This window comes from Atractosteus spatula, chromosome 7, assembly GCF_055471065.1.
Source record: "Atractosteus spatula isolate fAtrSpa1 chromosome 7, fAtrSpa1.hap1, whole genome shotgun sequence".
Lineage (NCBI taxonomy): Eukaryota > Metazoa > Chordata > Actinopteri > Semionotiformes > Lepisosteidae > Atractosteus > Atractosteus spatula.
In genome coordinates, this window is record NC_142712.1 from 50,639,552 (window position 1) to 50,664,868 (window position 25,317).

General features: G+C 45.4%; 1 protein-coding gene across 2 annotated transcripts in view; it reads left to right on the top strand.

Moving 5' to 3' along the window:
* map2k5 (mitogen-activated protein kinase kinase 5) overlaps positions 1-25,317 on the top strand; it is an 82,238-nt gene that overhangs the window by 9,712 nt on the left and 47,209 nt on the right. For both annotated transcript variants that reach the window (XM_088922515.1, XM_088922516.1), the window contains exons 4-12: positions 2,191-2,260; positions 4,139-4,179; positions 5,647-5,714; positions 8,091-8,139; positions 11,233-11,297; positions 18,964-19,003; positions 21,464-21,532; positions 22,641-22,722; positions 23,835-23,896. In XM_088922515.1, coding sequence (XP_088778641.1) covers positions 2,191-2,260; positions 4,139-4,179; positions 5,647-5,714; positions 8,091-8,139; positions 11,233-11,297; positions 18,964-19,003; positions 21,464-21,532; positions 22,641-22,722; positions 23,835-23,896 — 546 coding nt within the window. The remainder of the gene's footprint in view (positions 1-2,190; positions 2,261-4,138; positions 4,180-5,646; positions 5,715-8,090; positions 8,140-11,232; positions 11,298-18,963; positions 19,004-21,463; positions 21,533-22,640; positions 22,723-23,834; positions 23,897-25,317) is intronic.

Genomic DNA, 25,317 nt, shown 5'->3' on the forward strand with positions numbered 1-25,317 from the left:
CTCTAGGACACAGTGAGAGAACTGGGCTAGGGATTGACAGCTGGGCACAGCTATGAATGTTAACAAAGGGTATCCCACGCGTATACATTTTTACCATAGGAAACTGACTGTTTTGCTGTACTAAGCCTAAGTATCTGCTTTGCCTGAACATGGTTTCCCCTAGTACTGTATCTGGGTTCGCTGTCCTGTGCTGGTGCTGGTGCTGGTGCTTGCAGCAGTGGAACTCGGCTGCTTTCAGAGACTCTTACGAAGTGCACCAGCGCAGTTCGGACAAGTCCCTCTCCCTGCCCCGGCAAGCCGTGTGCACTGGTGTAATGTGGAAGGTAATTAACGGCAGCAGGGTGATATTGCATTGCACCGCGCCTGGGACAGAAAGGCTTTTAATGTTTTTGACAGCCAGTGATTGGAGTGTAGCTGGCAGGCATTACAAGATGTGGATCAATAACTGGCAAATTTTCCATTAAAGAAAGATTACCTGGACAATGCTCCAAATAGCCAGTGGCACCTTAATTTTCTGTACTGTTCTGAAACATTGTGGACAAGTCAGAAGGAAAGTGTTTTTTAATAAATATATATGTCTCATGCAATTGTTTTAATAATAGAAATTGAATCGGAGGCACTCTGTTTTTCAATAATTAAAATTAGAACCTTTTACTTCTTACTGATTTTTTTGTGTTTGTGCTGAAGTGGCCTGGGAAGTTACACTGTCATAAAGCACGGTGCATGATCGTATTTCTTAGGGAGCCTGTAAACGTGGAGTAGTTTGACTTTGCAAACTGGTTTTCTGGGATTTTTCAGTTTGCAGTCCTGGTGGCGTGCACAGACAGTACAAATAACTAGCCAGCTTCTGGCACAGAATCGAAAAACGGGTATAGGGATTTTGTAGGAAAAGATATCTCTGTGATGTGTTTTTGTTTTTCAGATTAAAATGTCAGTGTTTAACAAATAGCCTAAACTGTAAGGCTAGCCTTCGTCGGTGTTTATCTCACTTTTCTCCTTACAGAAAACCATTGCCTTTTATGCAGTAACTTAGTGAACAACCTTCTAAAAGCTTACAGAGGTTTGTCATGGGGCAAGCAGAGTGTTGTATAGCACAGAACATCATGCAAAAGGGTAACAATGTATGATAAGAATGTACATTGCAGGCTTTGAGAAAATGAGGTGAAGCAAGGTAAAAGTGTGGTATGCACTGTGAAAATGCCATGCACGCTTACAGTGGCCAGGTTTGCTAAGGGTCTATAGGTGTTCCTGCATACACAGTGGTGTTCCTTTGTTTACAGCATTGTGTCCAAAGACAGAGTTGTGTTTTATGCTCATTGTGTCCCAGAGGTTCTCTGGAGAGGCCATTGCTGACTGATCAATGCTTATTTGTAACCATGCAGATTGTGAAAGGAATTGCCTAATATAGCCTCTCTTCAGACCACTTTATAAACAAAACAGACCAAGTGCTGACGATTTCTGGACTATTATAAATTGTTTGCCCTCAGTCAGACTTCAGACAGGTTAAGATGAGATCCTACACACAGCCTCTTTAGTTGTCATTTTAAGATCTGTGTCATTGGCTAAATTGGTCTTAATAATTTTACTTTGTACTTCTTTAGCCCTTTTCTTGATACTCCACTCAAAGGGCTTTACAAGTAATGGGGCTCCCATGTGCAGCCCCGCCTGGATGATGTGACAGCAGCCATAGTGCGCCAGAACGCTCACTGCACACCAGCTCTCAGTGGGGAGGAGAACAGAGTGATGAAGCCAGTTCAGAGATAGGGATTGTTAGGAGGCCATGATTGGGAAAGGCCAGTGTGAAATTTGGCCAGGACACCAGGGTAACACCCCTACTCTTTTCAAGAAACACCCTGGGATTTTTAATGACCACAGGGAGTCAGGAACTCGGTTTTACATCTCATGCGAAGGACGGCCCCCGTTTACAGTATAGTGTCCCCATCACTATACTGGGGCATTAGGACCCACACAGGCTGCAGGGTGAGCGCCCCCTACTGGCCCCAATAGCACCTCTTCCAGCAGCAACCTTACTGACCTGCTGAGCTTCAGTGGGCTGCCAGTTGTGAGTTGCAGGGTGATATAGCTGCTGGCTGGGAGGAGTGAAGAGTGAGCTTCCGAGTCTCCTTAGCGGTTCTTTAGTAAAGGAGTGAGCGAGTTCACTGTTTTTTATTTCTTTTGCTCTTTTTCCAGTATTACAACACCGTGATGGAGCAACAGGTCAACGGACAGATGATCGAGCCCCTGCAGATCTTCCCACGAGGTGCGTGTCTCCGGCGCTGTCCTTCTCATCCCTGCACTGCACGCCACACGCCTTCCAGCCGCCGCCTCCTGGAAAAGACGGGGGATTTGGTTTCCACTCAGAACAGGCAAACGTCTCGGCAAGACGTCCGTTGGCTCAGCGCTGCCCCGAGCTCCGCTGGCACCTCCGCGATCTTTTTGTTCAAACAGAAGCAAAAAAAAAAATCCCTCCGCGCGTGAGCACGGGGACGAGTCCCAGCCCACGCGGCATCCCTGAGCTTTCCCGCGGATGGGAAGGGATTAGCAAAGAGCCGGAATTGGGTCTGAACTCGAGTCTGACCTCATCCTTGAGGCTCCAGCGAGCTTGAGACAGACTTCTGCCAATGAAACCCGAAGAGAATCTCTCGCTCTTGTGTGAGTGCCGTGTTGGGAGTTGGGTACCTGGATGTGTTTAACTGGGATTCGTTTTTGCCCCCTGCCATGCCACAATTCAGAAGGCAACTCGCTTTTTTTTTTCTTTCTGGGGGAAAAAAAAAAAAGGGACAGTGTTAGTGCTTACTCTTGCATGGATGCCCGATCAGACCGTCTCCCTAAACAAACAGAGCGCGGCGGGATTGTGCCACGCTGTGCCCATCACGACGGCCCGCGCACCACCCACCCCCCCCCAGCTCTTTCCCTGCGCTGCTGCAGGTCCAGCGAACCTGTGTACGCGCTGACCCGGTTCTGGCCGGAGAGCTGAATCTTCCTGGGTTTTGCCCCGCGCCTAAAGATCCGGCCGCCGCGCGACGCTTGTCGAGTCGCAGCGGTAGGAATAAATCATTAAACCGTTCATTAAATGTAAATTTGCAAACCACCGGAATTTAGCACAGTTGATGTATTTAATAATTACAGCTCATTGGTGGGGAGTGTTGGGTGGGAGTGACGGCGTGATGGGGGGTAAAGTACATGCGCATCTGGGAGAGAGAAAGCACTGCCGACTCTGCAGGACAATCAATCAAAATTGACAGGCCCTTTAACATATAATTTGTTGAGAATTGTACTTAGGAAATGAGTACAATCTGTAACATGTAGCTAAGATCCCTTCTTTATTTCTTAAAACACCTTGCAGCCAGTTTTCCTCACCGTTAAAAGCCAGTTGAGGACCGTGTCTCTAGAACTGTGACATTTTTCTCGTCTTGTCGTTGCTGCTGTTTCTGTTTTTGTTTTGTTTTTTTAGACCCAAAGACGAATTTCTCGGCGTGAAACAAATTACCTGAAGCAAATCACTCCCTCCTGAAGAATTTTTACTCCTTGCTTCTGACTTTAATATGTTCCGCGTTTAAAGATCTTGGGCCTGTACCTTGTTTTTTTTTTGCAGCAGAAAATATCAAGTGCATTTTTTTTTTAAACCGTGGCCTCACAATTCAGCACAGATGTATTGAGATGTGGGTCGTGGAATCTGGAAAACCAAAGCAGAGCAGGGGAATTTTCACGAAGCATACTTAGGAAAGCATGCTCGGCACTAATGAAATGCTTAAGATCTTATTGCAGCACACAGAGACTGCAAACATTGTTAGCTCTTAGATTTGGAAAGGTATCTGCCAATTACTTACTACGTAGCCTGGTGCTCAGGTCTTCCATATACAGTGCTGTGTGTGTGTGTGTGTGCAGTGTTTAATATAGTATATAAATACAAGTCAGGCTCGTGCAGTGGGTAAGGCAGCAGCCCATTTAGAAACGCTCACTTCTGCAAGTTTAAAAATCTCGTTTCCTAATTCCCAGCCCAGGTCTCCAGAGCCACATCTCAATCATTTTCTCTGCTAATTTCAGTGTCACCCTCATTTCTTTTTAAACGATTCATTTTGAGCAAATTTGTAAATGGCCCTGATGTGTTCTACAATTTAGTCAATTACTGTTTCAGCCTGCAAGCCTCCTGGGAAACGGAACATACATGGCCTGAAGGTACCCATTTCAATAATTGTTTCAGGAAAGTTGGGAATGGATTTGGTAAGGCTGTGTTCCACTTATTGAAATGTCAAGTGAAACCAGGGCTCCCTTTCAGTCTCGTTTTTGCTCGTCCCTCGCTCTCCATTCCTGTGTTGGGTTAGGAGGTACACTCAGTGGGATGTCTACTCCTCTGAAGTGGGGTGTCAGGCTGCACACTGAATGGATTTCGGGGGGGAGCTGTTGGGTACAGGTGCCTGGCTGGGGCAATAGCTCCAAGAGACTGGGGTTCTCACAGAGTATTCCTTCCCAATCAGAGGATTACAAAAGCCCATAGAGAGGTTGTGAAGTTGGGCTGATCCCTGGTGTAGCACTGGGTTTTAGCCCCTGAAACTCTGCCCCCGTCTTCAGTGATTTTTTTGAAGGTCCTGGCATATTAAAATGAGTGGGCCTGACAAGGAACCATCATGTCTGTAGAAAAGCATCTAGCCCACAATGAAGCAGATTTAAATCACAGCTGTATCTGGGTAACTTGGCATTGTTTTAAACAAGAGCCTGATGCACACTCATGGATATTTATTTCAGGAGCCCTAGAATATGTGTATCTTCAGCTGTTTTTAAGGGATGCTCTTTTTTGATATGGCCAGTGATATGTTGTATTTTCTCACAAATTTACCAGAAGGAAATGCTTTATCTTATTTTTCCAAAAGCTGGAAGATTAGCTACATTGTTTCATTAAAGTATGAAATGTGTATGACTGAAATCGTGCCATAAAAGAGCATTTTGAATTGAAATTTTAGTGAGAAAACGATAGTATAGCTCGCACATTGTTCTTTGACATTTTAATTGCTGTTAATCCTTTTAGAGAAAGATTAACGCGGATATTAATTTCAGCATCCTATAGGTGATTAATATACCTCTGTGCTTTTTTTTTCTTTCTCACTTTTGTTTTTGTAGCTTGTGTGAAACCCCCGGCATTCACTTTTTTCTTAATTTAAAATTAATTGGCTTGGAAACAAAAAAATATATATACATTTAAATTAGGTCTTTATCGGCACTAATTAATGAGAGAATCCCTGCTTTAGCCGGGCTGGAGAATATGACCTCCGGACCTCAATTACACAAGTTATTTTTAGGCAGATTCCCTGTGTTTTTAATTTAGGTTACATATGAGGGAGAGAACAACAGCAGCATTGCTGTGTAATGTCCAAGCCCTCTCTGGAACAAGGAGGCCCTTCCCCAGTGGGGCGAGCATGCCTGCACATATTTCTTTTGTGGGTGCTCTGTTTTCTGTCTGCTTCTTGCCATTGCTGCCGTAAAGCAGACACCCCCACAGGTCCCTTCCCTTCTCCCCTCTCCCCCTTTCTTTCTAGCACACAAAAGCCAATTAACCTTGCCGATGAACTGAAGAGATTCATGGCAAATCACAGGTTAATTAGGCCTCGGATCGCAGTCGGCTGATCGAGACTGTCTCTGTGCCCGCAGGTGAACACGCGCGCCGGCTCCTCCAATCACTGCGCACACGTCGCCTCCGAGACACTGCCCAACGAGAGGTGAGGCCCAGGAGGTGGGGTTTGTCGGGGGACCCCCCCCCCCCCCACCCCGACTCTCTCCAGCGCATGCCGAATAATGACGGGCGACTTTGCAGGCCCGGCGATAATTTTAGCAAGCTCTCAGGTTTAGGCCAGGGCCGTCAGTGCGTCGCAGAACCACCGCAAAACAAATACCGCTCACTGGAAGGATGAGCAAAACGTGAGGAATTTTTAAAGCGCATACATCTTTCCGAGTGCCAGCTGAAGAGTTGGCATAGATCATTTTTGTATATCTTTTAATTGCCTGGCATTAGTCTTTTGTGCTCTGCTTCGCTTCCCGCGAAAGTGTCGAGTTTGTCACAGCAGAAGAGTTGGTAGGAACACTGCATGTGCTTTGCCAGTTCTCTTAGCGGCAGTGGCAGTGCCGGTCATGTGGCCATGAGCTCCCACAATCTGGACATTGCTGAGATGGGCAGGACTTTGATAGAGCCACTGGCACTTTGTGTGCAGCCAGCACTGATACAGAACCTCTGCAGTGATGCAGTATGGTAGGACGTCCACTAAAAACCCTTCCTCTTTTCTTACTTGAGCTGATCTTGATTGATCATGGAGGTCCTTAACTCCAGAGATGCTTTTTGCCACTTCTGCCTCTGCTGAAGCTTTCCTTTCTGGATATTTGGAGCAATCCCTTTGCTGCGTGCATTGAGCACCAAAATTATTAAAAAGTCCGAATGTCCTGCAGAATAATATGGAAGACAAACAAACAGGTTTGCTTTGAGAATAATATGTTGTGCGGGGTCATGTGCTTGTGGAGATTTGTGCAGGGCAGGTAGGAAATATTTCAAAAGAAACTCAATTCAATAAGAAGCGCCTCACCTTCCCATTCCTGGGCATCATTAGGGTACGGTTATGGTTATTGTTATAGTGCAGTGCCGACACACATTCATTTGGCATGGTAGGTTCTGCAGTAGCACAAGAGTGGCCACTTATAAAACCATGATGAGCAATAGTTCTCTGTGAAAGAGACCATAATATAATCAAATCACTGTAATAATAATGCTAAATATTGGAATAGTAATACAAGTGACTAGTATTACTATAATTATTATTGGGAAGTATTGATGAATGATCACTCTGTGGACTGGACTTGGCACTGAAGCTTCACAAGTGTACTCTGTGATAAGTATTGATTGGGTGATTGATGATTGATTGGTTGACTCATACTCGGGAGCAGGGAAGGGAGTCCATGCCTGCTCAGAGATCACCACCGTGTCACAAGACGGCTACATACAGTGGACAAAAATAAAGCCCTACAGAAAGAAACAAAAAGTTTAAAAAATTGAAAAGGTTCATATTTGTAGTGAGGAAAGCCACTGGAGAGTCATTTGTTATTTGTAATTAATTAGCGTCCCCTGAAAAGCACAGCTTGGAGTATTGGAAGATACAGCTGAAGAAATTTGTGCTCATTCTCAGCAAATTGTACGTTAATTACAAAGAACAGTTAGAAGGCCGTTTTTGGAATAGCCGAATTAATTGTACAATTAATTAGTGTAATGACAGTGCAGTTGAATGGTTCTTTCTTACATTTCTTTCCCCCCCCCCCTTTCTCTCTGTCGCTCTCCTCCCTTTGTTCCGTGGGGGTTTATAATGTCTGCTGTCAGATCTGAGTGCCAGCTCAAGGCACGGCAAACTCGCGCTGGCACGTGAAGTCCCGGCACGCGCCCACGGTGAGCAGTGTGGGGCGCCACAGAGGCGTAAACGCAGGTCGCGCCCCCAGAGCACAGACCAGCACCCTGGTGGTGCAGATCATCAGCAGTCCAGCCAGCTTGTGTCCAGCAGCTTCTGCTGCTGCTCAGCTCCTCGGGTCCCTACGGGAGCAGGCGCCAGGAATTTCCCAACTTTTTTTCTTTTACCTAGAGCGTGTAGAGCATAACCACTTAGATCAGGGGTTGCAGTTCCATTTATAAATTCATTACAGCTTCTGGAATCTTAACAGGGCATTAGTTAATTAATACATTGGCATGTGTCAATAAGGACCTGGAAACTGACCTCAGCTGATGAATAATTGCGTTTATGCGTGAGGTCCGATTTTGTTTTCATTCAAATCCAAATGCTTTTTTAATGCATGATTGAGCAGCTGTTTTCTGTTTATTGAGAAAGTGCTCTTTGCAACCCCCAACCTCAAGAGCTACTGAAAATATTAGTGTTCTTCCCTTCACATACTTTTGGAAAGCAGTCGTTAGTCTTTTTACAGTACATGCCGATCTCACAAGAGCCAGCAGAGGGTAAGATTTACATTAGCTGAATAAAATAGAATCAGGGGGATGGGGAGGAAAATCTACCTTTGACGAATATGCTTTTAAAGTCACGCCGATAAATATTTTTTTTGCCCAACAGCTTAAAGAAATCCTCTGCTGAGCTGAAGAAGATCTTAGCGAATGGGCAGGTAAGGTCTCTTGTCACACTGCAGGGACTCGATCACTAGTTCACTAGATTGTACTCGATTCTGTGGCTTTAAATCTTGCCAGTCCTCTATCAGGACTTTATAAATGTAAGAATATTATGCTGAGAATGTCATGCAGTTTAGGGGGAGATTTTTATTAAGCATTTTCCTCTGCTCCTTGGAGCAAAAAGTGTTCCTGATTTGTTTTTGTTTTTTTCCCCAAGTACTTCTTAAAATTTAAAGACACCGTTTAGCTATGCAGAAGGGACAAAATTAATATTTTTTACTTCGGACAAATTGTAAAAAATAGAAAAACTGAACAAAGCTTTCTCATATCTTTTGTGGCTTCCTTATACTTTCCTTTTTCCATTGTTTTACTAAACATCAGTTTTCCAGTGTTTTCTTGAGTCTGTAATCAATAATACTGGTTTCTCTCTAGTAATATATAGCCACCCATTACACATCAGCTCCCCATAAACTCTGACACATTCTGTCCAGGTCTGTCTTCCTGAGTCCTTTAGATTTGGTTTTGTTAGGAGGAGTTTAAAGCGTACCTCAGAAGACACGACGCTTGGTTCTGAAATCTTTGATGGTTCTCTTTGATGAAACAGGACAGAGCAAGATGAATATAGCTGAGTTCAGTAGGAGTACCTGTTCTTTTTTGTGCCTCAACAGGTGGGGTTATTATAACTCAATAAGGTCATTAACCATTTCTTCCATTTCCGTTTCAGCTTCCTTGCTCCCAGGCAGGGCTTTCCCAACCTGTGTAAGGGACATAGGAGTCCCCCATTATCGTGATCTCGCTTTTTAAATTGAATTATGTAATGAAATGTCCTTATTGTATCTTATAGGTGGTTTAGAAGAAGCAGCTCCTTAGTCTGAGCCCTCTAGGTGTTTCTTTTGAAAGCACATCGCTGTTTGTTAGTGCATGGGATTGTGCGTTAGTGTGTAGGAGTGTGCTGCGGCTGGCAGCTCCTGTCTTCAGCGATCAGGCTGGCCTATTAGCTCCTATTGACTGAGACATGTGTGTCCTCTCGAATGAAAGATCCTTATTGATTTTCTTAACTGCTGCTCACTTCCCCTTTCACGCTTCTGAGGGTTGAAATCTTTATCACCCGCGATGTATATTCATTGTCCCTTTTGTCGCGACCTCTTCGAGCTCCATTCAGCCTCCATGTATCAAGTGGCTGAAGCAGAGTGTGTCAGCGAGACAATTAAGAAGCGGCTCTTTGCGCCGGTCCCCTGGTGTCACCTGTAACACTCTGGACTAATGGAGCTGCATCCCCCTGACAGCTGACAGCAGCTCTCCCTCGTTCTCCTCTGTTCTCCTCTCCCCCCCTCCCTCCCTCTCTCTCTCTCTCTCACTCCTTCACTGTCGCTTTGTAACTGAATCAATTGTCCTGAATTGCAGGGGCATGCTACAGCTGCACGTTAACAACGAGACTCTGCTCTCCCTCAAAATTAGCCCTGACAGTAACATATCGACTTCATATTAGCCTCCATGAGAAAAGTAAAGAAAAATGATGATCCTTCAGTAAAATCAGATATCGACAGCTCTGGAATAGCTTTCTCTGCTCGAGCTCTATTGATATAGGTTATGTGATATAAATATTTATCTAATATCTGTCACTCAGCTTAAATGCCACCCTGTTTGGTTGGGAATTGATAAAGTGTCAGCTGCTCGCAGGGAACATGCAACCAGGCTGTGTTTCTAGATTAGTCTCGGCTCTGTAGAGGGGAATTTGTTAAATCTCCCTGTGAAGTGTGACTGCCTGCTGCAGGAGAGTTTTTTTTTATTTCTGTTCCCTTTTTTTCTTCCTTTTATTTTGCTCGCTCATACTAAATTAAATCTGTGTGTTGTTGATAGTGCAAAGGAGTCTGATTATCTTATCAAAGGTGCTTAGCGTTTCTTTTGACTCCAGTATTCCAATATTTATGTTCTCGTGTAGGGTATGTTGTTAGATTGGCCCTGGCAGAAAGAATACATCCTAAGAAAAGTTATATTTATCAAACTATTTTTAAAGGAGGCTATCATTCTGTAAGACAATCTGTATACCCTATTTTATACAACCTGGCTTAACAAGCTTAGGGTCAAGGTTAACTTTGATATAAATAGGTTAAGCATAAAAACATCAGTTGCATACCTTTATAAACAGTTTCATGTTAAGTACCTGGTTTAATTAAACCTTCAGCCCTCCTCTCCAGTCCTGACAGTGATAACCTGTGGTCTGAGACTCCTGTCACACAGCTGTGTGTTTGCTCTGCTAAGCTGAATGAGCTCATTCCCATATGAATGAAGCAAACTGCAATCTGAAAAGCCCACAGTCTTACAAAGTGGAATCAGTTGATTTTTCTAGTTTGGTTATCCAGTTACTTACTGAGCCACGAAAATCACTGGGTGACTTTTTTTTTTTAAAGATCTCCCTGAACAAGCTTCCATGCACAGAGTTAGGTAGTTTGTTGGGAATCTACACCAAGAACAGACTGAGAAAGGGGGGTATCAAAAAAGATAAGACTTTTTGTCTATTTCATGTCCATCTTAGAGGTAATTGAGGTGGAAAAAGGCAAACGTTTATTTAAGAAGGAAAGGCAAAACTGCATTCTTTTACTTTCTGTCCCCCCCCCCCCCACAAATAAAACGCCAGAATTCATTGCATGGGATGTTCTCGCTAGCGGGTAGCTGCAGCCCGCGCTGTGTTAATTTCACTGGCAGGGCTGAGCAGTGAGACACAGCACCAGGGAGCTAGCTGTGCAGCATCGCATCGGGGAATAGGGTCAGCTCGCCTTTTAAAAGTTTCCCCAGCCTCACAGCAGCTGGGCCACATTATATCATTCCATTTTGACACCTTTTATCAAACTTTAATGAAACGACCCAGGCAAACAAATTGTCATTAAACTTTCCATCACTTTGTCCCCTGGTATTGTCTTTTATAAATTGGACAGCAAATGTTGTATTGATCTCTCTTTTCTTGCTGCTGAACTTGAGATGACCTGGCCTGCTTGTTGTTTATGGCCTTGAGTCGCTTTTCCTTGACATTTCTATCTTCCTCATGGCATCTCTCTCTCTCTTTTTTTTTATTCCTTTTATTCCGTCAGATGAATGAACAAGACATACGATACCGGGACATGCTTGGCCATGGGAACGGAGGCACAGTGTACAAGTAAGTGAGGGACTGCTCCACGCCAGCTCGTTGGGTCTTGGGGTGCATGCATGTACCCCTTGGAGAGGAAGCCCTGCAAACGGGGGGCAGGTTCCTTGTTCTCCTAACTCACACCTTCTCGCAGAGCCCTGTTCTGGTATAGCACATCTTAGATTGGCCCCTGCAGAAAACTGGGCCTAAAGAAAAGTGATATTTATCATATTACATATTACATTTTTAAAAAAAGGAGAGTGTTATTCTTTAAGTCAGTCTGTGTACTCTGTTTTATATAACCTGGCTTAACAAGGTTGGGGTCAAGGTTAACATTGGCTTAACCTTAGTAGGTTAAGCATAAGGAGAAAATCAAAACTGAGAACAAAACAGGATCCGAATACAGAAGAGTCTCCCAGGCTCCACAGCCTCAAAACATGAGGATCGCATTGCCAGAAAGTCCGATTTTCACTGTGGCATAGAGCTTTCTCCCTGCGCCTCAAAGAAAGCAGAGCAGTTTAAAGGCCACGTTGCTCAGCCAAAATGTGATTTTCAAAAGTGAAGGAGAAACTGTGAACTCTACACCCTATATAGCGTGCACTGGGCTGCAGAGAAGTGAATAATGTCGGATGCAGAAAGAAAGATTTGATCTGCTTTAGAAATCTGCAGCGAGCCGTTGTTCTGATCGCACCAGATGCAGACACTACCAGTTACTGCCTACTAGAGAACGACTGTAGCATTTCTGCCTGCTAATTTAACACTCAACGGGACAAAGAGGCCCCGTAAATCTGTAATGTCCCTTTGACATCCATCAGGCAGGTTAGTGTGTGTCTTGTGTGTGTTACTTTTTTTATTTTTATGATCTGAAGGCCTGGCAGCCTGTATGCTATTGATTCTGAAGTTGAAGAATGGGAGTGATTCCCTGCGCGTGGCTGTGTGTGAGTGCGCACCCACTCATTTCTGTTACAGGAATGATGTATTATCACTGTTCAGCAAACATGACAGCGTGTCACAGGTCGCTGAGCTGAAATTCTCAAACTCCGTTTCCACCTGAATCCACTATTATTGAAATAGTTTATTGAGATTGAAGTATTGATCACTTCTCAGTCTAACCTTGGCTTAACAGAAGGCTTGTCGTCTTTGGGCGACACTAAATTTCATTAAAAAATGAATCCTATTTATTTTCTGGTGGGGGGGGGGGTTACTGCCTCTTGCCACTTCCTCCCTGTTTTACTGCAGGGACCCGGTTTCATTAATGGCCTTTCTCTTTTGTGACAAAATAATTATACTTCAGGAAAGGCACCTGACCAGTCTTCAGGCAGGGAAATTGTTCCACTATACTGGGAAAGCCAATATTGCTACACAAACAACTTTTCAGTCAATTGAGCCCAGTAAAAAAAAAAAATCAATATGCTCCCGCTATATATTCTTTTATGGTAGTGAGTAAAAACCTGCTGAATTTAAAACTTGTCGTTTTATTGTTATTATTTTCTTTGATTTTTTTTAATTTCCTGTGTTGCCGGTGTGGGTGTGTTGTGTTGCGCGCGTGTGTGTGTGTAATTGTGCGCGCCTGCTGGTGTGTAGATCCCAGTGCTCCGGCTCTGAGTTTAGTTAACCTGTTTTTAAATGGCCCGGCTCCAGGCTGTGTCCGGTGGGAATGGTGGGGAACTGTTTGCTTTAATAAACTGCTTTTCATTAGCCCGGCCGGCAGGGCTGCGGGAGGCTGGCCGCGCCTCACCTCCGAGATGAGATGTCAAATGATGTTTTAATAGCCGATCACATTTTGATTTTTGTATATATATATAAAATATTTAATACTGTATGATTTTTTTTCTCTCGAAAATAGCTGGTTTAGCAATATTTAAATGTTTAAGAGTAACCTGTTTTCCGAAAGAGAATAACCAAATCCCAGCAGCAAATTGTCGTTCAAGTCCAATAAAACATTTTTGTTGCGTTTTAATTAAATAAAAAGGTTGTCTTCTTATGTATGATATGAAAACATGCGCTTTTTATCTATTAACGTGTTTCCTGTAGGATCCCAGTATTTGCATATGTATCTTTCTCAACATCGCCTGCATCCAAAACCTCGCTAGTGGGGATTTATTTTAAAAAAATTAGAAATCGTTTCTTTGAATTCGCAGGCCGTTCTAGTGTCTAGTGTAGCCGAGGATAAAACATTTTATGTACCTGAGCTTACATCAAAGCCAATTCCGGGACCCTTTATTTCTAAAATTGAAGCTTTGACCCCAAAAAAAACCGATAGAAAAAAATGTAGCATGGTACGCCCTGCCTGGGTTAAAAGACGGCCGCACGGTGGCATTTGTTGCCCTGCCTCTGGGTGGTGTCGCCCGCGCTGAGCCCGCAGAGGGGGCAGGTGGAGGGGGCTGCTGGTCAGGGGATAACAGCTGGGTGACATGTACAGAGTCCGGGATAGCAGAGCATGGGCGCGGGGGCGCGTGTTGCAGCCTCGCTGCGCTGTAATTTGTGTTGTCTGCCCAGACTTCGCGGAGCGGCGTCTGTATTCTAAACAGCCCCTGTAATGTAAAACACAAACCTGTTTGACCGTTGAGCGCTCCGGCGAGCATTTGTATAGGAGCGGCACCTTGGGTATTTTCCTTAAATTGCTTTTTGAAAAATAATTCAGCGGCCGGTCTTCAGGGCTTCCGCCTCCTCGTCCCTGGCTGCCGCGTGATTATTTGGGCTCCGCGACCGGCTGCTCCGCTGTGCGCCGCTCGTCTCTGACACACAGCCGCCCGGTTCCCCCGGGACGCCCCCGTTCTCCGTATCACTTGTTTGTTTCCAAATCGACAGTACAGGCGTTAAACACTTCTCAAGTATGAGACCAGAGCAGTAGGAACAGATCCTCTTATTGCTTATTGGAAGGGTTTTTTTGTTCTGGGTTGTTTCGTTTTATTTTTCCCAGACTCTGAAAGGCGTTTTGAAAATAAACTAAAAACCAATACCGTCCCTCCCCCAACATCCGTCCAGATGGACATTTGGTGATTTCAGGTGATCAGAATCGGCTCCCAGTGCTCTGCATTTCTGTTCAGCTCCTGCTGGGAAAGCTCATTTCACAACCATGCGGGTTTGTTTGTTTTTTTTATGAGGGCGTCGAGAACAGACAATATTTAAATACCTTAAATTTCCCGTTTTCCCACTTACTACAGCATGTTAGACATATCATTGCCACACATACTGTATAAACCTGAGCTCTACTTGGGAAAAAAAGCATGAAGGAGCAAGTATTTTTTAAAATATTTTTTGATTTGTTTTTCCTTTTTGATTGGGTTTTGGCAAAAAGAATAAAGAGTTTTAAGGCAATTCCAGCTGTTTGCAGCTGGGCACTGCCAGCAGTGGATTCCTTCCCCCTCCTGACTCGGCTCTTGGGTGGCTTGGCGGGGTGCCCGAGCGATGGATGTTGACAGAATTGCATCTGGTGGCCTTCTTCTCTTCTTCCGGCACCAGCACCGTGCCAGCCCTACATCACCTCGGCGCTGGGTTTTACTCTAACAGAATCGGCAGCCCGGGCTGTCTAAACTGTTTACGCTGCACGGAGCATAAGCTGTGGGGAGAGAGTAAATAACTGCTGTCCGGACAGCTTGCACGGCCTACTTGATGAAACTGGTCAATTAAAGCACATGCATTTACATGCTGTAATTTCCCTAAATTGCCGTTGGGCTTTTTAGATGTGAACCGTGTTCCCATTGATTTTCCCATTGATCTTTGGCTGAAGCTGATAAATTTCTGCTTGTTAGTTACAGTAATTTTGCAGAGGACTGTATAAACCAGTATTGAAGTGTGCATTTAGCCTGCGATTAAAAGGAGAGTTATTTAAAGTGGTTCACTCTCACTCCTGTTTGCTCTCACTCTGTCTCTTGTTGCTCAAGTGGCTGAGCTGCGGGTGGGTGGGGTATTAGGGGGTACGTCTTAATGCCTGGAGTACTTAGGGCCGTGTCCTTGGAATTTCTCAGAATGTTTTTTTTTAATTCTCAGTGCTGTGCAATAGTTGATTTCAAGTATTTTTTACTCCTTTAAGTGCAAAAAAACAGGATCCATCCATCCATTTTTAACCGCTTTATCCAATACAGGGCCGGGGGGGAGCTGGAGCCTTTTCCGACAAGAAACGGGCATAAAGCAGGGTACACTCTGGATGGGATGCCAGTCCATCACAGGGCACAAACACGCACACCAGGGCCAGTTATTCCCAGAAGCCAATTAACCTACCAGTTTGTCTTGGTACTGTGAAAGGAAACGCACACTAACATGGGGAGAACAGAAACTCCACACAAACAGCACCTCATGTCTGGAATCGAGCCCAGAGACCTAAAAGGGCTCCAGCACTGCACGGCAGTAATGCTAACCATGGTGCCACCATGCTGCCCCAAAGTCTGGTCCATCACTCTTATTTTACAAAAAAAACATGCCATCTTAATAAGATGTCTCCGTGGTAGATGACCCACAATGGTTTGGGCTGTGGCTCCTGCAGGAGTAGAGATTCATCTCCTCATTGTACAGCAGTTTGAGGCGATTCAGATTTTAACCTCCACAGGCTGTTGCACGCAAGACAACACCTGGTGCTGGATATTTAATGTTAGTCATCTGATTTTGAGGAAACATGCACATTAATCGTATTACATCTGTGCATTCAATAATATAATATGTAATGTATGTGCATTTCGGCAAATGGTTGCACCACTGAGTAGTGGTTGTGGCTTTGGGCTGCTGACTGTAGGGTTTATAGGTTTGAGTGCCCAGGGTGCTTTATCCTTGGTCACTCCAGTCCGCCCAGGTATATGAATTAGTTCAGCATTTTTGGGATGGTGGCCCTATTACTGGTGTCCTGCCCAGGGGGAGAGTCAGTTTCCAGGGGACAATGGGATAGATTCCAGCCAGATGAGGCTCATGGTAGAGGTTTGCCAGTAAAAAGCCTTTTGCTTGTGCGACATGAAATGGATGAATCATCTGGCCAGTTGCAGAAGCAGATCCGGTCCCCAGATTGTTTCCCGGTGCACACACTTGCACTCCTTGTGAAACTGGAGAATCTTCTGTACTGATCAGCCATGCAGCGCATCAGAAAAAGTCAAGGCAGATGGCCGCTACTGTTTTGTGATAGCTGTGATAGCGCTCGGGAGCTGAGGCCATGGCTGGGGAGGAGAGTCCAGCAATACAGGTGTGCGTGTGCAAAGAGCGCGCTATTCTCAGCCTTTTCTGCAAGCCTGACGACCCCCTGTCGCTGCACGACAGCGGTCTGTCCTTCCCGGCTCAGCGCATGTGCGGTTTGTGCTCTCTCGCTCACTCTCCGTGTCGCCGAGCCCGGTGTAAAGGGATACAGCCGATCGTTTTGGGTGAATCGTTCACCGCTGTGTCTTTTCTAAAGCGCGGTAACCAAATCCCAGGCCTGACTGTGGCCCTGATTGTCAGCTGATGGCGGCTTTAGAAAGGGCCATGAATACTTCATGCAGGAGCTTTCATTACACACTGGCTTCAGAGTAAATAAAATACAGGGGAATGGGACACATTTACAGGGGTCAGGGTAACTGCGAGTATGAGTAACGCTGAGGCCGTCTGTATAAGTACCTCTTGTCCACAGTAGAATAAATTCTCACAGGTGAGCCGAAGAGAGTCGTGTTTATTTTGAAGGACACCACTGATTGAACTCTGCTGAATTGTAATAAGTTACATTGCATTAGAACAGACCAGAGAAGGGACAGTGCAGGCTGTCAGCTCTAAATGAAGTGCAGATGTGTATATATTGCTACTCGTGAAATGGTGTATGTGTGAAGTGGGACAGAAGACGGTACAGCTGATGTAGATGGGGATATTTGTGGACATGCAGGTGCAGCTGAGAGATGGGATCTTCATCAGGGTGGGGTGGTTCGAGGAAGGAGGCCAGGAAAAGTGATGGGGGGAACCGGCCAGTGGAAAGGTTAGGTTTGAGCCCACTTATTAGCTAAAAAATTGAAACCTGCGAGTCGACTGACAGATATCCCCATGACCGCAGCACATTGAGAGCAAGGCCACCCGTGTTTACTGTCAGAAACGAAAACGCCTCGGCTCGTTTCACAATTAACATTCTCCTCCTCTTTTAATTAAGCGACGCAGCTCTTGCTTAACAGGTATTGATTGCAGCTTAAAGGAAGACCAACCCATCAAAACTAAAAACTGGAACGAAGCCCCTTGAGTACAGCAGAGGCTGAAGCAGCGATGGAGAATTTCAGCTGAAGCTAAAATTCTGTTTGAGCGAATGCTTGTTCTGCCTCTGTCGTTTATTAGAAGCTTCCTGATCCAGATAGGATACAGAATAGGATTTTCTTTGGAAGGAAGGAGGGGAACTTCACACGCTTTGGCAGAAGAGCTCATGAAGGAAAATGAAGGGATAAGAGAAGCTTGTCTGAAGTTAAGGGGGGGTAAATATTTGTTCTTAAACAGGGACGTTACAGCAGCAGCCACTTAAAGGTGTTGGCCATTAATTAAAACAGTCAAGCAGGTTAGAATTGTATCCTTTTGTAACCGTATCCCCTCTCCAAACCACATTAATCACTTTACAGACCTGTCGAGGAAGGTCAAGACAATTGAGATGCCATATTTGTCTGCAGTAAACAAATTGGCTCTCTCTCAGGTAGCCTCCTGTCAGGAGGAGCGTGGTCACTGGGACACTGTGTGCCAGACTGGGACCTGGATATTGTGCACCCCGTCCTGCAGGATAATTAAATGTTAAATTGTTATTGTCAGCGCTTCGTAAACGAAAACCCCGGCCTCTGGAAACCCAATCTGGGGGCTCTACAGATGAATTAACGAGGATCATAATTAAATTATCAAGACTTCGCTTTTAATTTGCGTGCAATCCGAAACCCCCTCCCTGGGAAATTGAGCCAGGCTCACCCACACAAGCTGCTGACATGGCCGGTCTGAAGTGCGTTACGAGCTGATGACCTCACTGTCCACCACCTTTCACCCCGTCTCTCCTTGTAGTGGCCCATCCGGGTGCCAGCCTGCTTAGATCCTGCAGGTTTGTCATTTACTTTGCCCAGATCTGTCCAGGTCTCTGCGTTATTGAGTCAGTGACAGGAGCCTCCCATTGCTGAGCAGTTTGACCCAGTGCAGGTTTTATGAGCTGAAGACTCTGGTACCAGGAAGACTCTTCTTCCTCGGGAAGGAGAAAGTCCATTCAAATAGGTGAAGATTTTACTACTATTTTAGCTTCATGTATCTAACTGTGCAGACCTGACTTAAAATAAAGTAATATGCCAAATCCTGCGGTTCGTAATAACTTAAACCAGGGGAACCCAATCCTGGTCATGAGTACCCACACACTCCAATTTTTGTTAGAGTGCCTTAAGTGCCTCATATTGCCATGCAGTGGGACTCAACATGTGTAGATGGCAACTTCACTGCCTTGCAGCTCCCCCTCACAGAGGGCAGAGGGGGCTGTGTTTGTCTGTCACACTGTAATGCCGAACGTCACTAGGGTACAGAGAAAAAATCTACCGTAAACAGTCAGAAAGAAATTCATATATTACACCCACTTGTGCTGAGACGTGGACGATAACCCCTTTCTGCCTCTGGATTTTGCCTTAAGAAAACCCAGACGAAAATTGCTACTTCATCTTTCAAATTGTTCTACACTATTGTCGTGTGGTGTGTGGAGCCCTGTGCCTGTCTCTCCCTCTCATGTGCTTCTGTTGTCTCTGCGCAGAGCTCTGCACGTCCCGAGTGGGAAGATACTGGCGGTGAAGGTAAGGTTTGTGCACGCTCATGGTTTGGAGGAGGAGAATGTTCCTGCAGCAGATTGTAACACGTCTCCACGCCAACCAGTAGCCTTTTCCACCTTCTGTCCCAGTCTTTTCAAACATCCAATGCTAAGCAGCGCTGGGCCTGAGGAGTACTGGGATGAAAGACCTCTGTGGAAATCCAGGCTGTAGTTAATGGTGTTGGTGAACCATTAGGTTCCATTCTGTACAGTAGGAGGTGCCATCCAGATGATACTTAGACATTAAGGATCCCCTGACAATTTGTCAGGGTGTTCAATTCTAAATTTCCTAAATGCAACATTCTACTCTGCTTTCACAGTCTGGCCTCCTACAAACTTCTCTCTTAATTCAATTGGGGAAGCAAGTTCTTAATTCTCCGTCTGATCTGTCATGCCATAATGACTGGCATGTCCCCTTGAAGAGTTAGGATGCACTGCAGTGCTGAATGTCTCCAGCGGGCCCCCTCCTGTATGGAAAATGCTTTGTGATGAAAAGTGCTATATAAATGTAATTAATTAAAACTGCTGTGCTCAGATTTGTGAAATGTGCAATGCATTTAAAGTTGAAATCATCTCGGCCTCCTCAAGTGCTGTTCAACCCAGAGCATTCTGTCTCCTAGGAGGCCCGTTAGGTAAAGACCTGTTTCTTGTGCCTCGCTGGCACTCTTTTCGCTGACGGCAGAGAAGGAAGAGCTCGGATTATTAACGCACTGCGAGTCTGATCTCTGTGGGCTTTGCCGCAGAAGAACACAGCGCCCAGGTCCAGTTTCCTTCCGGGCTCCCTAGGGGCTGTTTCTCCCTGGGGGCGATTTTCGCCATCTGCCAACAGCGCTCGGGTAAAGAGAGAGCAGTGTCGCGGCCTGCGCCGTGACTGCCTCTTCTGCCGCGGCTTCCCCCTATTTCTAAACGGACCGTCTTATTAATCCTTTGTTCTCCGATGTCTCCCTTCCCAAAATTTCTCCTGATTTTTTTTTGGGTGCTGGGATGGATGAAAGACAATTAGGTGGCCCCGGATGAAATAAGTACATTAAAAGTCTAGTGAGTTAATATGACCTGTGATTCTGCTTCATCTTCCCTAAGTGGAAAGAGTGCTGCTCTGGCAAATAGAGGAAGCCATCCATGGCAGGGGGTGATGAATTGCCTTATTTATACTGTGGATTTTTAATAGCCTCGCACTAATTTAGGCCTGAACACAAAGAGTAAATTATAATTCCTCCACTTGACTGCTTATATTTAACTTGACAAGCTGTCGTTGTTTGTCCTGGAGGTGTATTGGAGAGCAGAAGACGTTTTCACAGGTTAAACTCCCCCCCTCGTCTCTGTGTCTCTCTTCGTCCATCTCCCTTCCCTCTCGCTCACTTGCCTCCTTTCTCCTTCGCTTTCTCTCCGTCTCCCCTGTCTCTGCCCTCCCTCCTTCTCTTTCTCGGTCATCTCGCAGATCTCGTGTGCAAGAAGCCACGGGCCATCTCCTGATCACACCGATTGACCCGTCCGCTTGCTGTGCTCGTTCGCGGTTATTAATACACTGTGGAATCAAGTGCTAGTTCTCCGTTTAGAAACCACAACTACAATTCTGCAACAGATTAGCGGCAAACTAAAGGATGGTGCTACCAGAGGTCACAGGAGCATTAGTGGGGAGGCAGTATGATACAGTTGTTTGTTTGGAATCTTTCATCTATGAAAACAAACTACTTGTGCATTCCTGGATCTGACGTGATCATTAAATAGCGCGTGCGGTCCTTGTGAACCACGCTTGTACAAGCAGCACCGCGAGTGCAGATGGCGCTGTACTGCGTAGTTGTTTCCGCGGCCGGGGCGAACAGGAGAGGCATCATTATTTCACAATGGCGTCTCCATCATGGCACTTCAGGATCGATAGGCTCCCTGAAAATGACTGAGCCGGGTAGTCATGACTAGTTGCGGTTATTTATGCCGCGTATTTAGGTCTCGGCCCCTCTCTGAGACTCGCTGAATGGCTGTGTAATTAATTAGTGGTTTGGCAGAGCTTGGAGAGGAGTAAGTACAAGAGGGCTCATAAAAACTCTTCCGCCAGTGAAGAATGCTTCTGTGTTAAAAGGGTAATTAGCAAGAAAATATTGGGGGAAGGTTACCAAGGGAGGGGAGGGTGTCCTTAAAAATCAAAATTGGCCTAATAGCCGGTAATGGTTTAGTTAATTAGCGCAGTGTGGTTTCGACTCAATCTCCAGAAGCTTGTCTGCTTACCTCCCTTTTCCGATGCCCTGTTGTCTGTGTTTTCATGCTGGGGGGCCGGCAGTGGCCAGGAGTGAAGACAGGTTGCTCTCGTATTGAGTTAAGGTATTGGGTTGCCAGTGACGGAAGCACGCCTTCTCAGATGAGTGAGGCAGCCTGCGCGGCCCGGTTTCGTTTGTTCTCGTGTTCGGGCTCTCTGTGACCCTCTGTGTGTTTGTCCTTCCTCCTGCCTCAGGTTATTCCTTTAGACATCACCCTGGAGCTGCAGAAGCAGATCATGTCGGAACTCGAAATCCTGTACAAGGTACGCCTCCTGTCTACCGGGCCACCTGCGCGCACACACCTCTGCACACCCTGTGCTGCCCAGGCCTCTGTGTCCTCTCCAGCACCCCACGTCCAGCTGGTATCACTGTCGCTGTCTCAGTTCTCAGAAACCCTGGGCTTGGGAGTGTTCGCTGTCTGAAAGTCCCTCTTTCTTTTGGATTGAATAATTTATCATGGCTCCCAGTCCCCTCGCTCACGGAGATCTGCCAGGTGTGGCTCGAGTCTTGCCAGCAGCTGAGCAGTGAATTAAAGAGGACAACACAGGAGGCACAATGTTGTAGCTTCTCACAAGCTTCCAGTGAGCCACAATCTAGTAGAACTCCCAGATCACTCTGAATCGTCACTGTATAAGAGCTTGTAGACGTGCCTTTTTGTGTCTGTGTTTTTAAATACATTAAGTTTTGTAAGTTCTTCACCTGTGTGTGTGTGGGATGACCCTGGTTCGATAAGTCTCCATAGTGTTCATGATCTTAAGTCAAAGGATCTGTCCATAGCTTCATTAGTTAAAGTTCTTGTTAAGGTGGTCTACATCTTTAGTTCCCATTTAAGGGTAATTTAAATCTAAAGCCTGCTGGAATGTGACTTTCCAAGGTCTAGATTTGCTCATTGTAATGCTCATTTAAAATCATAGTTTTAGGTTAAAGAGATCATGTCTCTGTGACACAACACACAGCTCAAGATGAGGCAGAAGCAAACTCCCTTGTATCTCATAGCTTGGCTCTAATCAACAAGTATAGGGCCTATTCCTGTGCCAAGAATGGGCTGTGCCATAAACCCCCATATCTGTAACACGGGTGGGTGTGATAGTACTTTGGATTGTTCCGCTCTTCGGTGAGGTGCTCATTTTGATAAAGCAGGAGGCATATTCGAAGAAATGACTGAAAAGTGTTGGTAATCATAGGAAACGAGTTTAGGAGGGGCTGCCTCACCCAAAGAGCAAGGGGCGGTGTTTGACTAGGTAGATGTCTAGTCTTGCACAGTGAGAAAATGTCCCATGAGAAGAGTCATGTCCACATTCCCTGATGTGTTGTCGTTTTTGTCGGCGCCTGATACCAATATCTGCTGTCCTCCATGTCTTGCATTTGCAGTGTGATTCGTCCTACATTATAGGATTTTATGGTGCATTTTTCGTGGAAAACAGAATATCGATATGCACCGAATTCATGGATGGTGAGTCTATTTTTTTTTTTAGATTCTTGCTCTTTTTCAGTTAACATTGCAGGGGTTTTGAAGTGAGCCCCTGTCTCCCTGCCTGCAGAGTGGAAGTCGGGATGCAAGATGTCCCTGGGTACATCGCTGACTGTGGGCTAAATTTAGACTCCCATCGCTTGCACTACTCTACATATCCATTTACACTTGCGCACCAAAAAGCGTTTTAACTGTAGTCAATTTTAAAGATGTCGCTGGTTTCGTTGGTGTGCGTTAAAAGCTACATGGTTGATGCCCTTGCTTTTAATGACACACTGAGATCAGATCGTTGAGCGACTAGCGTGGTTAGTGCTTGTCGTGGGGTGTGAGAGGTGGATTAGGCTTGAGTCCCTAGGAGCCAAGAGAGAGTGTGTGTTTGTCCTCGGTGAGCGGATGTACCATTAGGTAGGAACAGAGCGAACTAAAAGCTTTGGCAGTGAGAATGTTCTGCAGCACCACTCCTGGCCTCCAGATTTCAGTTTCCACCTTCAGTGCGATGCAACTGTTAAGAACAATAGATAATTACGGAGATTGTGAACAAGAGGAATCCATTCTATCTTGCTCATTCGGCTGCTATTAGTTTATTGATCTGAGAAGCTTTTTTCCTGACATAGAGATATAAAGAGTTTCTTTCAAATAAAGTGCATTATACCTTTTCCAGAAACGGCAATAATTGCTGACCACAATTGATTTGTTTTTTTGTTTCCAGATGAAAACTAAGCATCTTTTTGAAGGTCAATTTCTTTACACCTGGCTGTTCAGTGACAGTATTCAGTGATTATGGCTTGAGTATACTGGTAACCATCATTACCTTGTCTCTGGTACAATGACCTTAAGGTATGAAAGATCCCATCACAGCACAGCTCAGGATGCACTGTGCAGCACTCTGTCCCTGCCTTTTTTATTGTTATTGTTTTTATTGATTTTACAAAAAGTAGGATTAAGCACATTTTGTCTTTAGGATGCAAGGCTGCAGTTACCATCTATGGTCATGAGTTGTTCTAAAATGAAAATGAGTTTTGTTCCAGTGAGAACGACGGCTGGATGTTGTAGTTCGGCAGCCTGTGTGCAATGTAACATTGTGTTGTGTGCAGGGGGCTCTCTGGATGTGTACAGGAGAATCCCGGAGCACGTGCTCGGCAGGATCGCTGTGGCGGTGAGTGTCTTGCATTCTGATCATCCCACGGAAACATGGTTGTAGAGGCTATATCCTGATGAGGTCTTGTCCCTGCTGCTGGACACCAAAGAACCACATGTCTGCAAGAGCTCTTTTATCTTTACACCTCATCTCCAACCTTTCCAGTGCACGTGCCTCCGAGGGTGCCATTGGAGCCTTGAAATCTCATTAAAATAAATGGAATTTAATTAATTCGAGGGCAGAGTGTCTCTTAGTATATCTGCTTGTTCTGCGATGCTGCGTTTCCGGGGATAAGCAGGGCATGGGAGGAGCCTGCCTTCTGGACTGGGACATGGCTGTCTCCCCTTAGCCTTTCTTTCACACACTGCCCATTCCTTCCAGTTTAAAAATCATCCAGACGCTAAGCCAAAAGGAATCAATAAGAGTGAATGTACGATTGGCTTTCGGGTGTTAATATCTTAATTGGATTATTAGTGGCTTAATCCCTTTGAAAGGGGCTCCATCAGAGTATGATGAAGGATGTGATGATGGAGCTGACACTCCAAATACTATTTAATTAAAACCTGTTGATTTTGCGGTGCCTCCGTCTCGACCTTCATTATCCCTTTCCTCCACCACTGTCTTTCATTCCCCGTAATCAAAGATCGACAGCTCTTTAGTCTCTGTTAATTTCAATTCACAACTTTCCCCCTTTCTTTCCCTCTCCTGACAAAGACTTCTAATTATCTGTGCACAGTGCTGAGGGTGACGGCAGCAGCTCTTCCAATCTGCGGTTTTGCTTCTGAACTCTGTGCGGAGGGAGGAGGAACTTTTTGTTCTGCTTCAGGCCTCCAGGGCTTTTCGGTTTCGGGCTCAGGAGTTTGTTGCCAGAAGCTCTTGTCGTCTCCCATAACGGGCCTGAATAATGTGGGGCGGGGTGGGGTTAAGAAAAAAGGAAAGACATTTTTGTGAAACGTCAGACAGCTGTAGATTAGCAGTGCGGGATATTCTGGTGGCTGGCACGGGGCACAGTTGTCTGGCCCTGGCTAACTACTGTACGGGTGACGAGTCCTGCTGACCATCGGGCTTCTCTTGGGAAATTGGGATTATTCAGTGTTTCGGTAGCACGTCTATAGCAACTCTATGCCAGCAGTGCCCGAGCAGACATCATCATCATCATAAATAAGTAAAATAGAACAAAAGTGCAAAAGGGCTGATACCATCAGTTAAAACGATAAAAAAACTACAGAATACAAGATAGCAGGAAAAGTGATTTTATGTTGGTGAGGTCAATGGATCTCTGAGAGTATGTGTACTGCAGCCTGAGATTTCTTGAATAGTGTAGCAGTGGAGCTCCCAGGTTATCCTCTATAAAGAACTACGTGTTAGTGTACTGTGCCTCTGTCCATTCGGAGACTGATGGAGGACCTGCGCCGAAGTGCTCATCGGCCAAGGCAGCT